This window comes from Leptosomus discolor, unplaced genomic scaffold (assembly GCF_034619465.1).
Source record: "Leptosomus discolor isolate bLepDis1 unplaced genomic scaffold, bLepDis1.hap2 HAP2_SCAFFOLD_41, whole genome shotgun sequence".
In the NCBI taxonomy this organism is placed as follows: Eukaryota; Metazoa; Chordata; class Aves; order Leptosomiformes; family Leptosomidae; genus Leptosomus; species Leptosomus discolor.
In genome coordinates this window covers 395,899-411,506 of record NW_028237908.1, presented here as the reverse complement: position 1 = coordinate 411,506, position 15,608 = coordinate 395,899, and the positions used below count along the sequence as shown (strand labels likewise).

At 51.8% G+C, this 15,608-nt stretch overlaps 1 protein-coding gene across 1 annotated transcript; it reads left to right on the top strand.

Annotated features, from left to right (window-relative positions):
• The first annotated feature begins 12,226 nt into the window (after nucleotides 1-12,226).
• Nucleotides 12,227-13,162, top strand: LOC147412409 (olfactory receptor 14J1-like). Its single transcript, XM_086481399.1, has one exon. The coding sequence runs from the start codon at nucleotides 12,227-12,229 to the stop codon at nucleotides 13,160-13,162; it is 936 nt and encodes a 311-aa protein (XP_086337525.1).
• The last annotated feature ends 2,446 nt before the right edge of the window (nucleotides 13,163-15,608 follow it).

Genomic DNA, 15,608 nt, shown 5'->3' with positions numbered 1-15,608 from the left:
CAAGAGAGTGTTTTGTGCGGTGTAACTGGTCATGAACCCAGCTCAGGTTGGGTCATTGCTGCACTTTGCCAGCTTTTTGCAAGGTCCATTTAGGTGATATCTCCTGCAGTACTTCCTAAAATATACAACACAAGTCATGAGTTATTTTCCACCAGGGTTAAATCTACTGCAGGTACACGTCAGATTTTCCAGACAGCAATGCAGTGTACCCTCGTCCTTGAGCAAAAACAATCCCACAATCAGGCTGGCCTTTTCCTGAGGAAGGAGCCACCCATGCTGTCTTTCCAAAACAGTTCTCTACATGCACTCTGGGTACTTACCTCCTTCTACAATAGGCAGGTTTTTGTTTGGGAAGGGCCAGGTCGGTCAGTCGATCCTCTGGTACTAACTAGGCAGGTGCCTTCTGCGCAGGCTGCAGACCACCGCTTGTATTTTCCAGCCCACTTTGCTCTCACTCTTGTCCTTAACAGTCCCTTCTCTTGGTCAATCATTCCGGAGGCTGATGTGTAACAGGGGATGTGGCACACCCAATCATTGCCACGTTCCCTGGCCCAGGGGCTTCTGAGAGTGTTTCGGAAAGGAATCCTACTGTCTGCCTCAGGTCTTTCTGGGGTGCCACAGCACTTGCTTTTCAAGGCCCAGGATGGTGTTTTGGGGGGTGGTTTGGGTCATGGGGCATGTTGCCAACCATCTGGTTGTCACTTCCACCACAGTAAGCACATGGCGCTTGCCTGGGCAGGTTCGTGGCAGTGTGATATAACCCATCTGTGAGGCCTCTCTGGATTGATATCGCAGCCACCATCCTTCACACCACAGAGGCTTTGCTCACTTGGCTCACTTGACTATGATGCGTGTGTCACACTCATGAAAAACGCCTGCAATGGCTTCAGTGGTCAAGTCCACCCCTTAATCTCAAGCCCATCTGGACAGTGAAGCTCTCCCTAGATGTCCTGACCCTACATGATTCCACCAACTTATGACTAGTTAACTCTCGTGTTCCCAGTCTAGGTCCACCTCAGCCACTTCCATTGTTGCACCCGGTCTACTTGCTTGTTGTTTTATTGTTCGCCAGGGATTTCTCTGTCACTTCCCTTGTCCCTGGTGAGTGACTCCAGCTGTTGAACTTCCTCACCCTCTAACTCCTGACTGGTGCCCCACCATTCCAGCAGTGGAGCAGCCAGGCACCGCTCTGCTTGCCTGTCTGGCACCTGTTATATTGCTGCATTTCTCCAAGGTCTCTCAAGTTCAGTGACCTCGTAGTTTTGGTCTCTTTTGGTGAATTTTCTCAATTCTTCCTTCTATATCCATGCCAAAGAACAGCTTCATACTTCAACTTGTTCTCCTGCCTTACTAATAGATGGTACAGACCTGTCCACCTCTGTGTCTAGTGCTGCTTCTTTACTGCTGGAGTGATTCCTCTAGTGAGTTGGGGCTTGGGTTCCTATCTCATCCCTGGTGCCCTCAGGTGTGGTTTAGGTTCCCATCCCAACCATGGTGTCCTCCAGTGTTATGTCCGTGTCACAATCATGGCATCCTCAGAGGTGACTTGGGTCTGTATCTCAGCCATGCTCTTCTTACAGCACTGAACCGATAGACACAGGACAAGCCCCAGAACAGCCCTAGGAGCTGTTTGGTTTCACTGGGGTAGGCAAGGCACCCTTCTGTTAGGTAGTGTGTCCATGTAGCGGGATTACCTGCCTTTTCAGGCTGCAAAGAACAGGCACTGGGAGGTGATAACCACCCTAGGCACCTGCCCACACACCCTGACACCCAGGGACTGGCTGCCTCAGGGCATCTCTCAGGATCTCCTCACCATCAACTTCTCTCCTCTGATGCCACAATTCCACACCTGATTGCACAGGCATTAGGAGACAGGAACACTGTTTCCATATAATTGCTGCACCATTATCTGGAGACCCAAGAATTATCACCTCCCCTTTCTGAGAAGAACAAGTGTGCAACAAAGAAAAGGACACCTCTGTTCTCCCAAAAGTAACAGATGGATCCACATTGAAGAGAAACACGAGTTGCTGATGCCCAAAGACTTTGCACAAGTCAATGATGGAAACATATAAACATAGAATCATGTAATTGTTTGGGTTCAAAGTGACCTCAAATATCATGTAGTTCCAACCATCCTGCTATGGCCGGGATTACTTCCATTGGACCAGGTTGCTCAAGGCTCCTTCCAACCTCATCTTGAAGACTTCCAGGGGTGGAGGTGAGGCTGACAGCTCTGTAGTTACTCGAGTCCTCCTTCTTGCCCTTTTGAAGCCTGGAGTGACATTTGCTTTCCTCCAGTCCTCAGGCACGTCTCCTGTTCCCCACGACTTACCATAGATGATGGAGAGTGATCTAGCAATGACATCTGCCAGCTCCCTCAGCACCCACGGGTGCATTCCATCAGGGCCCATGGGTTTACGTATGTCCAGTTGCTTAACTGATCCCTAACCCAGTCCTCATCAACCAAGGCAAATTCCTCCTTTCTCCTGACTTCCTCTGGGGCCTCAGGGGTCTGGGGCTCCTGAGGACAGTCTCCAGTAGTACAGACAGAGGCAAAGAAGGCATTCAGTAGCTCTGCCTTCTTTGTATCCTCTGTCACCAGGGCACCCTCCTCATTCAACGGTGGGCGTGTATTGCCTCTGGTGTTAGTTTTGTCTGCAATGTGTTTGAAGAAGCCCTTTCTGTTGTCCTTGACCTCATTGCAAGGCTAGACTCCAAGGAGGCCTTAGCTTTCCAAGAGCCTTACAGTCCTCCCAAGTGGCCATCCCCTCCTTCCAAGATCTATAGACTCTCTTCTTCCACTTGAGTTGGACCATTAGTTCCCTGTTTAACCATGCGAGTCTCCTGTTCCTTTTCTTGATTTCCTACCTACTGGGATGCTCACCTCTTGAGCTTAGAAGAACTGGTCCTTGAACATAAACCGACTATTTTGGGCATGTTTACCTTCTAGTGCTCTCTTCCATGGAATTTCCCCTAGCAATTGCTTGAAAAGGCCAAAGCTGCCCCTGCTGAAGTCCAAGGTTGTGATATTCCTTGTTCCTACCACACCAGAATCTGAACTCCACCATCTCATGGTCGCTGCAGCCAAGGCTGCCCTCGACCTTCACTGCTTCAACTAGACCGGGATTGTTAATGAGTAGGAGATCCAGCAGTGCTCTACTCCTAGTTGGCTCATCCACCAATTGTATCAAGAAGTTATTATCGATGCACTGGTGGAACCTCCTGGACTGTGAATGGCTGGCTGTGTAGGCCTTACAGCAGATATCTGTGGATTTAAAATCCCCCATGAGAATCAGGGTCTGTGATTGTGAGGCTGCTGTCAACTGCCTGTACAAGGCCTCATCATCTTCCTCATCCTGGTCAGGTGGCCATCTCCCATGCTAGCCTGCCCCTTCATTCTCACCCACAACCTCAGCTCGCTCCTCATCCACCCCTTGCCGGAACTACATACATTCTAGTTGCTCTCTCGTGTAAAGAGCAACTCCACCACCTCGCCTTGTTGGCCTGTCTTTCCTGAAAAGGACACAGTCATCCATGACCACATTCCAGTCACATGAGCTGTCCCACCATGTCTGTGTAACTGCCACCAGATCATACCCTCTGTACCACACAAGGGCACATGGCTGGCTCATGGTCATCCTGCTGTCCACCAGGACCCCTGCCTGTCTTTCCTCAAGAGCCTACACCCATCTGTTCCTACACTCCAGTCATAGGAGCTGTCCCACCATGTCTCATTGATGCCTGTAACATCACAGCTTGTAGATGTGCACACACCTCTCACTCCTCTTGTTTGTTCCCCAAACTCCGTGAGTTGCATAGAGGCATTTATGTGGGCCCCTCCCCCCACTGAAGCCAATTTCCCAGCTGGAGTGCTTGCTGGCTGGGATTCCTTCTGTTACACTTGATATGCTCTTTAACTGCCCTGCAATCCATCTCCACGACCAGGGCATCTATTTCTGGCACTGGCCTCAAAGTGGGATGGATTGAGGATCCCCTCCCCAGCAAATCTAGTTTAGAGCCCTCCTTCCTAGATTGGTTGGCCTTTGTCCAAAGATGCTCTCCCCTTCTCTGAGAGATGTACCCCATCAGCCCCCAGGAGACCAGGCTTCTCACAGGGAGTCCCGTGGTCCAAGTAGCCAAAGCCCTGGCTGTGGCACCACTCCTTCAGCCGTTTGTTGATTTTCCTGAATCTGTTGGCTCTTCCAAGCCCCTTGCCTTTGACTGGGAGGACTGGTGAAAAGATGACCTGGGCCCCCGAGTCCTTCACTGCCTCTCCCAGGGCTCTGGAATCCCTCTCGATGCTCTTGAGATTGCTTCTGGCTGTGTCACTTGGTCCCACAGGAAACAGCAGCAAAGGAGAGTGCTCCATGGGAGGTACCAGGTTTGGTAGTCTCTCTGTGACATCCCTAATCCCAGCCCTGGGTGAGCACCAAACCTCTCTAGAAAGCAGGTAAGCGAACAGGCACCTCTACCCCTTAAAAGAGAGTCTCCCACTGTTATTACCAGTCGCTTTTTCATGTCATGTCATTTTCTGTGTAACCAGACTCTCATTGTCTGTATCTGCCTTCCGACTTTTAGGGACTGGATTTGTTGCAGACAGTATCTATTTCCTGAAATCTTTGTGTGTGAGTTTTTTGATTGTTTTCTCTTTTTTTTAAGACTACTCTAATCTTTCTATTAAACTGAGGTGGCTACTTGTTTACAGTTTGCAGCTGCTGCTGAGGTCCCAGGTGCCTGGGGAGTTGGGAGAGCAAGAGCTTGCAGCTGGGTTGTGCAGGGGCTTGTGATGGCCATGGTGGCTGAGGAGGTGTGAGGCCAGGGGCCAGCTGGGTCTTTGCCAAAGCAATGCTGATCTTCCTCTGTAACTGCACTACCACTACTCTGCCTGTTACGCGCTGTATTTGATTTCTCTACCTTTTCATGGATTTTCTCTACCTTTTCATGGATTTTCTCTCTCCTGGTAAAATGACCATTTCTAAAGTCATCTTTTCAGATGTCAACTGCTCAGGCAAAGGCCTTTTTCATCATTCTTTAGGCTTCTCCTTCCTTTACACTTTGTACTTTCAGACACCTCTCACCTATGCAGCTGCTGTGAGCTTCAGGGACTAAAAGAATTTCAGTAGTTTAGTTTTCTCTCGCCAACTCTTTCATTAGGTTTGTATCTACCTTTGTGTATCTATCGATCTAACACATTTCTCATAGGAATATCCCTTGTCAAAGGCACCTCATTAGAGACACCTTGTACTTAGCACACGGTTGAGGAGTGTGTTTTATTGTTGATGAGACTTGGTCATGCTTTACTTTCCTTTCCTTGCACATGGGAGACGTCCTTCTGTGCCTGTGTGCAGGCGGTTCTCTAAGGAAAGCAGGGGGGAGACGGTGCAATGGAGATGTGACATTTGTCTGCAGACTTGAGTGGAGAAGTCTGAGGTAAGACAGGATGTAAATCCCCGTTGGCCAAAGACAGCAATGGGGAGGTAGAGGAGGTGAGGAGCAAAGCTGTCCGTACAGTGTCAGACCTCAAGGGTCTGCTGTTCCTAGCTGTCCAGAGCTCCTGAGGAGACACTCTGCAGCAATATCAATTGCGGAATGCTTCTGCCACCTCTTCTCTAATCTGAAAAGTAAAAAAAAATACACTTTGAAATTAATTTTAATTGGGTGCATTTTTAAATTTTCATCTGTAACAACATTCCTAAAGGATTCCAATTAGCTGTAGAAATCTCAAAGTCTTGAAGAAAATGAAAGGAATAGAAATATCTTGTTAGGGCTTTCTGTTTTTTAATGAGCCCCATGGGGTATTTGGCCTTAAGTAAAGGAATCTTAGCTCCTGAGAGGAGACTGAGTAAACTGCTCAATTAGCCCGAGTGAGAAGGAAACCTCAAAGTCCCTTGAAGGACTGATTGGCCCCACTGAGGGCCACTGCTGACACAGCCTCCCCAGGGACTCCTTAGAGCAGAGAACTGGAGGCTGTGCTTGCAGGCAGGCAAAGGCCCTGTGCAGGGGGCTGGAGTGCTGAGAAAACCCTGGCTTTGTTTCACCCAGCAGAAAGTCCAAACCCTGACCCTCAGGCCCTGGGCAGGCAGATCCTGCCCCTCGCGGGGGGCTCAGGGCTCTTCCCGGGGGCAGTGGGGTGTGACGGGGAGCAGTGCCAAAGGCAGGGAAACTGGACAAGCCCTCCCGCCTTCCCCAAGCAACGGGGAAGGAGAAATGGGAAGTTTTGCCTGGGAGGCCTTGGTGGCAGAGGCCACTGCCATAGCCAAGGGGCCCAAGGCCTTGCTCCTGTTGGGCCTTTGAGCCTTGCCAGAGCCCTCGGCCATCTCTGCTGCAGGCTGTCCTGCACTCTGCCACGCCTGCCCCTCTTCCCTTGCCGGCTGCACACACCCATCTTGCTTTCCCACACAGCTCTGCCCTCAGCATTTCTAGACCTTTACTGATGTCTCTCCTCCCTCACTGCCTGTTCCTTGAAACACAAAGCCATGGGCTGACCCAGACTCCCTCGGGGGGCCTCTTGCACCACAAGGCTACCCTTGGAGGGAGATTTCTTTTTCCTCACATGCAGTCTGAACCTTCCAAGCAGCACTTTGTGGAGGTTTTCTTCTCTTCCCACTACCCAGAAAAGTTCCATCATCACTGGAACCACCCTTCAAGCAGTTATTATAGAGCCCTGAGCATGCACTTCATCAGCTTAAAGAAGCCCAGGTCTCTCAGCCCTCCACACAGGCCCCAAACTCTGTCCTTACAGATCCAATCTGGAGCCTCTCCAGTTCCATTCTTTAGTTCAGTACAGAGCACCCCACTTGCAGTCACACTAGTCCAGATGTGGCCACATCAGTGCTCAGTCAAATGTCATGATAACTCCTTTCTGGGTGGCCACGCTCCCCCTAATACAGCCCTGTGTGCAGCAGGACTTATTCATGGTCAGCATGTGCCACCAACTAATGCCACAACCCTTGTCATGCCCAGGCTCCTCTCCTCCTGGCCACAGAATCACAGAATCACAGAAGGGTGGGGGTTGGAAGGGCTCTCTGGAGATCATCTAGTCCAACCCCCCTGCTAAAGCAGGTTCACCTAGAGTAGGTTACACTTGTCTGTGTCCAGGTGGGTTTTGAATATATCCAGAGAAGCAGACTCCTCAATGTCCCTGGGCAGCCTGTTCCAGTGCTCTCTCACCCTCAATATAAGCAAGTTTTTTCCATATGTTGAGGCGGATCTTTATGTCCTACAGTTCGTGCCAGTTGCCGCTTGTCCTGTTGATGGGCATCAGTAAAAACAGCCTGGCCCCATCCTCCTGACAGTCACCCTTTAGATATTTATAAGTGTTGATAAGGTCCCCTCTCAGTCTTCTCTTCTCTAGGCTAAACAGACCCAGGGTCCTAGTCTTTCCTCAAAAGAGAGATGCAAAGAACATCGTATTTGTAGCCCTCTGCTGGGGTCTCACCAGTAGTTCCCTGTCCCTCTTGACCTGGGGGTCCCAGAACTGAACACAGTACTTTATACTTGGCCTCACCAGGGCAGAGCAGAGGGGGAGGAGAACCTCCATCCACCTGATAGCCACATACTTCTTCACGCACCGCAGGATACCACTTGCCTTTTTGGCCACAAGGGCACATGGCTGGCTCATGGTTAACTCGCTGTCACCCCAGCTCCCAGGTCCTTCTCAGCAGAGCTGCTCTCCAGCAAGCCAACCCCCAGCCTGTACTGGTGAAGGGGGTTATTCCACCCCAGGTGTGGGTCCCTACAATTGCCCTTGTTGAACCTCATGAGATTCCTCTCTGTCCACCTCTCCAGCCTGTCCAGGTCTTGCTGAATGGCAGCACAGCCTTCTGGCGTGTCAGCCCCTCCTCCCAGTTTAATATCAACAGCATATTTTAGTTGTCTATTTTAGCAAGTACTGCAACAGATATCACCTAAATGAGCGTTGCAAAAATCTGGGCAGGTGCAACAATCATGGAATCATAGAATCATGTTTTTTGAACACCTCCAGAGATGGTGACTCCGCCACTTCCCTGGGCAGCCTGTTCCATTGTTTGACCACTTTTTCAGTAAAGAAATGTTTCTTCATATCCAATCTAAACCTGCCCTTGTGCAATTTGAGGCCATTTCCCCCTGACCTATCACTTCTTACTTGGGAGAAGAGACTGACCCCCACCTCACTACAACCTCCTCTCAGGTAGTTGTAGAGAGCAATAAGGTCTCCCCTCAGCCTCCTCTTCTCCAGATCTCCCTATTCCTGCTGGCCACACCATTGCTCATACAGACCAGGATGCTGTTGGCCTTCTTGGCCACCTGAGCACACTGCTGGCTCATGTTCAGCCGCCTGTAGACCAGCATCCCCAGGGCCTTTTCTGCCGAGCAGCTTTCCAGCCACTCTTCCCCAGCCTGTAGCGCTGCATGGGGTTGTAGTGACCCAGGTGCAGGACTCGGGTACTTGGCCTTGTTGATCCTCATAGCATTCGCCTCATCCCATTGATCCAGCCTGTCCACGTCCCTCTGCAGAGCCTCTCTACCTTCGAGCAGATCAACACTCCCACCCAATATAATGCCATCTCCAAACTCACTGAGGGAGCACTCAATCCCCTCATCCAGATGACCAACAAAGATGTTAAACAAGACCAGCCCCAATACTGAGCCCTGGGGGACACTGCTTGTGACCAGTCACCATCTGGATTGAACTCCGTTCACCACCACTCTGTGCTCAGCCCTCCAGCCAGTTACCCTGACCCAACCTGAGCTGGTTGTCATGACCAGCAACTCCACACAACAAATCTTTCTTGTCCTGAGTATCCACCATGCCAAATGGAACCCAAGTCATGGATGACATCAAAGGAGCGGGCACTTTATGGACAAGTTCATTAACATTTGTGACAGGTGGCCCGTGGTTAAAGCAATGATAGCTGTCTGTACACAGCATGATTGCAGGGGGATGGTTGTATATGAGGGTCTTTTGGATAGTGTAGGACCGGACTGTCACAGAAATGGTATGGAATAACTCATGGAGATTGGACTGAGTCTGACTCGGCTGGACTTAATTCTCTTCAGGAATACTCCCATGGTGCTGTGTTTCACATTTGTGACCAAAACAATGCTGAGAACACACGAATGTTCTAGCTGTTTCTGAACAGCTAGAGTTTACACAGCGTCACGGCCTTCTCTGTTTCTGATTGTATCCCTGCAGTAAATAGAGGGGTGAGGGTTGAAGGGGTAGGGGAAAAAAAATCAGGCCAATGAACTCATATGACCATCTTATCCCCCAAGTATTCTTGCATTTACTCTTTTTTCCTCTTCCCTTGTCCCACTGAGGTTGGAGGAGGGAGGTGTGCAAGCTGCAGGGTGGTGCCTAATTCCTTGCTGGGGTTAACCCAAAACATTTACAAACAAGAAAGTGCAGGGTAGGAATTTGAAAGTCTGGGGTGAGACGGTAGAATGGACAATCCAGAGAAAGGGGAAGAAGGCAAAGAGCAGGGCTACAAAATATCAGACTTTCGCCTGCTGAGAGACTATTTTAGAAGAACACATGGGCTACAGCCCTGTAGACAAGAAGGGAGCAGAGAGCTGTTTGATGCTCAAGGATCTCCTCTTCACAATACAGAATAAACAACCTTGATATGCTGGAAGTCTCTCTCATAAAGATGGCAGGAGGCTGGCATGGTTGAGAAAGGAGCTGCTGGCTAAAACCAAGCATGAAGGCGAAGCCCAGAAAAGGTGGCGGCTGGCTGCCTTCCAGCCTCCTTGGTTCTGTGATTCTGGGAGAAGAGGGACACTGCAGAGCTCTTGGCAGCACTGCCCTCTTGCCAGGAGCTCCTTTCGTCCCAAGCAGACAAAGGCAAGGGAAAGGTGGCTCTGATGCTGGGGAAACCTGGGGGTGTTCCATGAAGGCTACAGGTCCTGACCTCCAGCCTCTGGGAAGGGAGAACATGTCCCTCAGGCGTTGCTCAGGCCTCTCGTGATGACAGTCTGATCTGCACGGTGCAATGGCAAGCGCAGCTGTGGGACACTGTAGGACATCCTGTGGTGGATGGTCAAGGGCTCTAGCAAGACAAAAAGCCCCCAAGAGAGCTGAGGTCTTTCTGCCCTTGGCTAGGGCTGCTGTCTCAGCACCCAAGGCCTACCAGAACACCCCTTCACCTTACGGCACCAGCACCTCAGTGCCTCCTCACCCCACCCGGGACAAATCCAGAAGCAGAGGACCTTGGCCCTGCCCTTGGCACTGCACATCCCCACATCACCCTGCCCCAGGAAGAACCCCGAGGAATGGGTGAGGGACAGGGTCTGCATTACAGGGGCTGGGGAGTCAGGGCTTTCTTTTGGCTTGTTAAAGCACACCAAGCCTTACTGAGCATCAGAGCCACCTTCACCTTGCCTTTGCCTACCTGTCCTCACTGAATCCAGGTTTCTCCTCTAACCAGCCCCCAGGGAGGCTTTGTCAGTAACGTCCCTCAGTGGAACCCATTAGTGCTCCAAGAAAATTTGGACTTTGCATCAGACTTTGACTCCTCCAGAGGTTTCCTCATCTTCCCCTCAGTGTCTTAGTTTCACAGCCTTGGCACCAAAACAACCAGAGACATCATTAAAATGTTCTTGTGCTGTTGCTCTGCTGCTGAGCAGGGCTGGTCTCCTGGGACAGAGAGAGCTCCTAGCAAGCAGGCAGAGCTGCAGGGAGACAGCTCTGCCCAGCAGCAGCTGCTCTGCAAAGCGCAGAAGGGCTGAGGGGGCTGCCTGAGGGCACCAAGGAGAAAGGAGCGGGGCAGAGAGAGGTTGAAGGCAGAGGAGAGTGGGAGGATGGCTGAGAGCTCACTGGAGGAGAACTCTTCCCAGCCTCTGACACAGTAAGTCTCTGGGTGCAGGGAAATGTGATGGTGGCTCCTTGCAGGATCTGCTGAATGTGTCCAACCTCTGGGATCTGTCTGTGATGTAGAAGAGGAAGACGGGCTGCAGAGCAGGTCTTGCCTAGTGCAGTGTGAGAGGGACAGGGCATAACGGCTGCCTTCTGGTGGGGATGGCTGTGGGGTGTGAAACCCGGTGGGGATGGCTTGAGGGTGTGAAGGTGGGTGTGCAGCATAGGTTGTCCAGGGCTGTCCTTCCAAGAAGTACCTCTTCACCCAGGGGGGCTCTGACCAGGGGCAGGAACTCTGTCATCAGCCAGAGTCAGAAGTCATCCTGCTTCAGGAACTCCTCGTGGAGCTGTGGGGAGAAGCTGTGGGTGGAAGGACAGATCCCCAGCAAAGATGCGTCTCTCCTGACACAGAAACCTTTTCCTTCTGCAGAGAAAAGGGACTGAGAGCAACCGTCCTGAGGTGTCATCAACGTGGAGGTGCTGTGCTTTGCTGTGTAATGAGAAGGCTTTCCCATGTGCCAGCTGTCTTTCTCTCCTGGTCATTATTTGCAGAATGACCAGGGTACTGCTCTGCATTTTTTTCTCCTATTCCAGCTGTTCCTTTTCTTGCTTTTCAAAGCCCTGGGGTTTGGGGCGATTGTTGAAGTATCTCAGATTCATTTGAGACACTGCTCCTGGGGGCCTCTGGGCAATGCAGTGTGAGACTTGGAAACAGGTTGAGTCTCCCTTCAGGAGATGCTGGGCACTGTCTTTCAAGCAACTGAGCATCTCCCTAGGGTGAGGAGCTTGAAGTCCCCTTCCCCCATGCTGGAGGCACTTTAGCAGGGGAGGATGGGAGTGGAGTGACAACCCCATTCTCCCCCACAGGCATGCTGCTGTTAGCATGTCTGGAGAGAGCCTGGAGATGGAAAATGGCTGTCAGAAAGGTTCTGTGTCCTCCGTGAGTGATTCAGACCCAGACTTTGTCGTTCAGGAGAGCAGAGTTGGAAGGGCTGGGTCCCTCCCTGGGCTCTTCCCTCTCAGACACAGCTGGTCTGGATGCTGACTTCATCGCACTGGAATAAATAAGGACAATTGTCACATGGTCACTGAGACAAATACCTCTCACTGGACTGAAGGCACCCATTGCCAGGAACACCTATCGAATGCACGGGCTGTTTGACACCACTGCAATAGCACAGGTCTGACTTCTCTGGAGCTCATGGGCAGAGCCACTGCTCGTCAATCCTGACCTCATAAAAAGGAAATGAAAGAAGTTCCCCCAAAAGTAAGAGAAGTCATTGTGAGGGATATCAGTGAGAAATTACATAAGACTGGCTCAGAGAAATCTGTCGTCACTTGTCAATGTCTTCTCCTCTTTCAACAGTCTCTCATTCCTGCAGTGAAATAATGTCCAACGGCAGCTCCATCACCCACTTCCTCCTCATGGCATTTGCAGACACGCGGGAGCTGCAGGTCTTGACCGTCGGGCTCTTCCTGGGCATCTACCTGGCTGCCCTCCTGGGCAACGGACTTATCATCACCACTGTAGTTTGTGACCCCCACCTCCACACCCCCATGTACTTCTTCCTCCTCAACCTCTCCCTCCTTGACCTAGGCTCCCTCTCCACCACTCTCCCCAAAGCCATGGCCAATTCCCTCTGGAACACCAGGGCCATCTCCTACTCGGGATGCGTTACCCAAGTCTTTCTATTTCTCTTTCTCATTTCAACAGAGCTTTATCTTCTCACCGTCATGGCCTACGACCGCTACGTTGCCATCTGCAAACCCCTGCACTACGGGACCCTCCTGGGCAGCAGAGCTTGTGTCCACATGGCAGCAGCTGCCTGGGGCACTGGGTTTCTCACTGCTCTGCTGCACACGGCCAACACATTTTCACTGCCCCTCTGCCAGGGCAATGCCCTTAACCAGTTCTTCTGTGAAGTTCCACAGATCCTCAAGCTCTCCTGCTCGCACTCCTACAAGAGTGAAGATGGACTTCTTGTGGTTAGTGTCTGTTTAGGCTTTAGCAGCTTTATCTTCATTGTGGTGTCTTACGTGCAGATCTTCAGGGCCGTGCTGAGGATCCCCTCGGAGCAGGGACGCCACAAAGCCTTTTCCACCTGCCTCCCACACCTGGCCGTGGTCTCCCTGCTTGTCAGCACTGCCGTGTTTGCCTACCTAAAGCCCCCCTCCATCTCCTCCCCATCCCTGGATCTGGTGGTGTCATTTCTGTACTCAGTGGTGCCTCCAGCAGTGAACCCCCTCATCTACAGCATGAGGAACCAGGAGCTCAAGGATGCCCTGAGGAAACATTTTCAATCACTTGCATGTCAGCAGCAATGAGCTGCCCATGGCTTTTCACAAGTTATTTCCCTTTATCTCAGCAACCTCCTGTGCTTTGGGCATTTCACCCAGGAGAACTGTCATTGCTCAGGAATGTCGGAAGCCACTCCACTTCTCCAAAGGCAGGAACCCAGCCTGTCTGACCCTGACGCCTTTGGATGTGTGTCTGGCCCGATGGTACAGCTGATCTGCTGTGCTGTATCTTTGTAATAAAAGGGCATTTCCTCAGTGCTCAATGCTGGAGGTTGGAGGTCTTCTTCCAAAGCTGCAGTTAGGAACAGGCGGAAGAAACACCTGCCATGAGGCCGTGCTGCTGTGCTTGGGTTCTCCACGGGCTCAGGGGAGGAGGGTACGGGGTGATGTGTTAGGAATGGGCCAGTGTTGAGACTTGACCTGTGGGTGCCCAGTGACCCTGGACACAGTCCATGATCCACAGGGATCTGCCATGGCTTTTGGACCCTTGAACACCCTCACCCTGCAGAGCAGCACCACAAGCTTGGGGCCATGTGGTGGGCATGTGGAGGGAGCAGGAGTAGCCAGCTGGGCCATCAGGGACACAGTTCTCTGTGGAAAGTCTCTCTGAGGGCAGGGACAACCTTGGACAAGAGAAAAGGAGGAATTCTGTAATTATGAGGGCAATAAATGTTAAAAAGATGCTGATTTCTCCACTCAGCAGGTTGGGGCAGGCTGCTCTGTCACTGGGGCTGCAGGAGCAGTCTGGGGAGCCACCGGGCTTGGAGTCTTGTGCTGGGGAGAAGGGCTGACCCAGAGGGGCTGCTGGCAGTGGGCCATAAGGATCTCTTGGAGACATGAGCAGCAGACAAAGGGAGATGATGGCCTCCATCTCCTCATGTCTCACCTGAGCCCTGGAGCTGAAGGGAATCCTGAACCACCCTGTCTGTCCCCGAGGAGTTCCTGTCCCCGTCAGTGGGGCTGGGGCTGTGGAGGGGAGTGCCCAGAGCTCTGCCGCACCCTGGGGTGACAATTTTATGGGGCCAGTCCAGACTGGGCTGCTGTGCTGGGGCAGGGCAGGGAAAAGGTGAGGGCAGGTGGGGAGAGGTGAGGAGGGGCTGAGGTGGGCTGGAAAGAGCCCAGGAAAGGAAAATGCAAGTAGAGGTAAGTGGTATGTGGACAGGGTGGGGGCAGCCAAAGGGTGCTCCCAGGGCAGAGCCAGGCATTGTGCTGAAGGAAGCAGACACCAATGGTGCAGAAGAGAGGGGCCCAGTCTCTGCCCTGTTCCCTGGACACTGTTGGCCTTTGCCATCAAAGTGCACTGCTGGCTCATGCTCAGCTAAACACCCAGAATCAATTGCTCACTCCCTCCTTACACCCCCAGCGGGATGGGGGAGAGAATCAGAAGTGATAAATCAGTAAAACTCCTGGGTCAACACAAAGACAGCTTAAGAGGTGAAGCAAAATCTGTGTGTGCAAGTAAAGCAAGATGAAGAATTCATTCCCTACTTCCCACAAGCAGGCAGGGGTTTAGCCATTTTCAGGAAAACAGGGCTTCATCACAGGTATCAGTGCTGTGGGGAGACAAACACCATGACCACAAATGTCCTTTTCATCCTTCCTTCTTGAGCATGGCATCCTATGGTATGCAATATCCCTCTGGTCATTTTGAGTCAGCTGTCCCAGCTTGTGGGATACCTCCAGCCTACTTACTGTGAGGGAAGGGGGTGAAAAAGAGCTCTGTAGGGACTGCTCAGCAGTAACCAGAACACTGGTGTGTTATCAGCGCTGTGTCAGTAACAGAGCCAAAGCACAGCTCCATAAGGGCGACTGTGAAGAAAATTAACTCCATCCCAGCCAGACCCAGGACAGAGTTACAGGTCATGGCGTCAGGGTGAGAAATGGAGAAAGTCTCATACAAATGTCCTGAGGAAGTCTATAGATCACAGAACATGAGTTATTTGGGGACTCAACCTCCTTGGTATTCACGGGACCAGTTCTCAAGGATGCAAACAGTCAGGGGGCTTGTGGAGAAGTTCCTGACGCCAAATGGGCAAACCAGTGTAATGCTGGCCTGGACCTGGTGCTCCCAAAAGAGGAAGAGCTGGTCATGGATGGGAAGACCAGTGCCAGCCTTGTTTGGAGTGGCTGGAAATGGTGGTCTCCCAGATCGGGAAGGATGTGGAGAAGGAGAAGAGCAGAGCACAGACCCTGTATATCAGGGAATGAGAATATGGGCTGTGGAGGGCACTGGCAGGTGGGATCCCATGGGGCAGGGACAGGGCCCTGAGAGCATCCACAGACCTTCCTGTCCCTGACCAGCCTCCCCTGGGGCCTCCAACCCACACCTCTCTCCATCAGCCCAGGAGGCCATTGAAGCCAGGCCTGAGTTTCAGCCCCAGCTTCATCTCTGCTGTAGGTGTCGTGCTCTCCAGACATGGCCATAGACACAGCCTTGCATGGCCATGGACCTTGTGGATTCAGACTTGCAGAC

Excerpts from the sequence above, each read along its gene's own strand:
- LOC147412409 (XM_086481399.1), top strand. The coding sequence starts at position 12,227 with ATGTCCAACGGCAGCTCCATCACCCACTTCCTCCTCATGGCATTTGCA.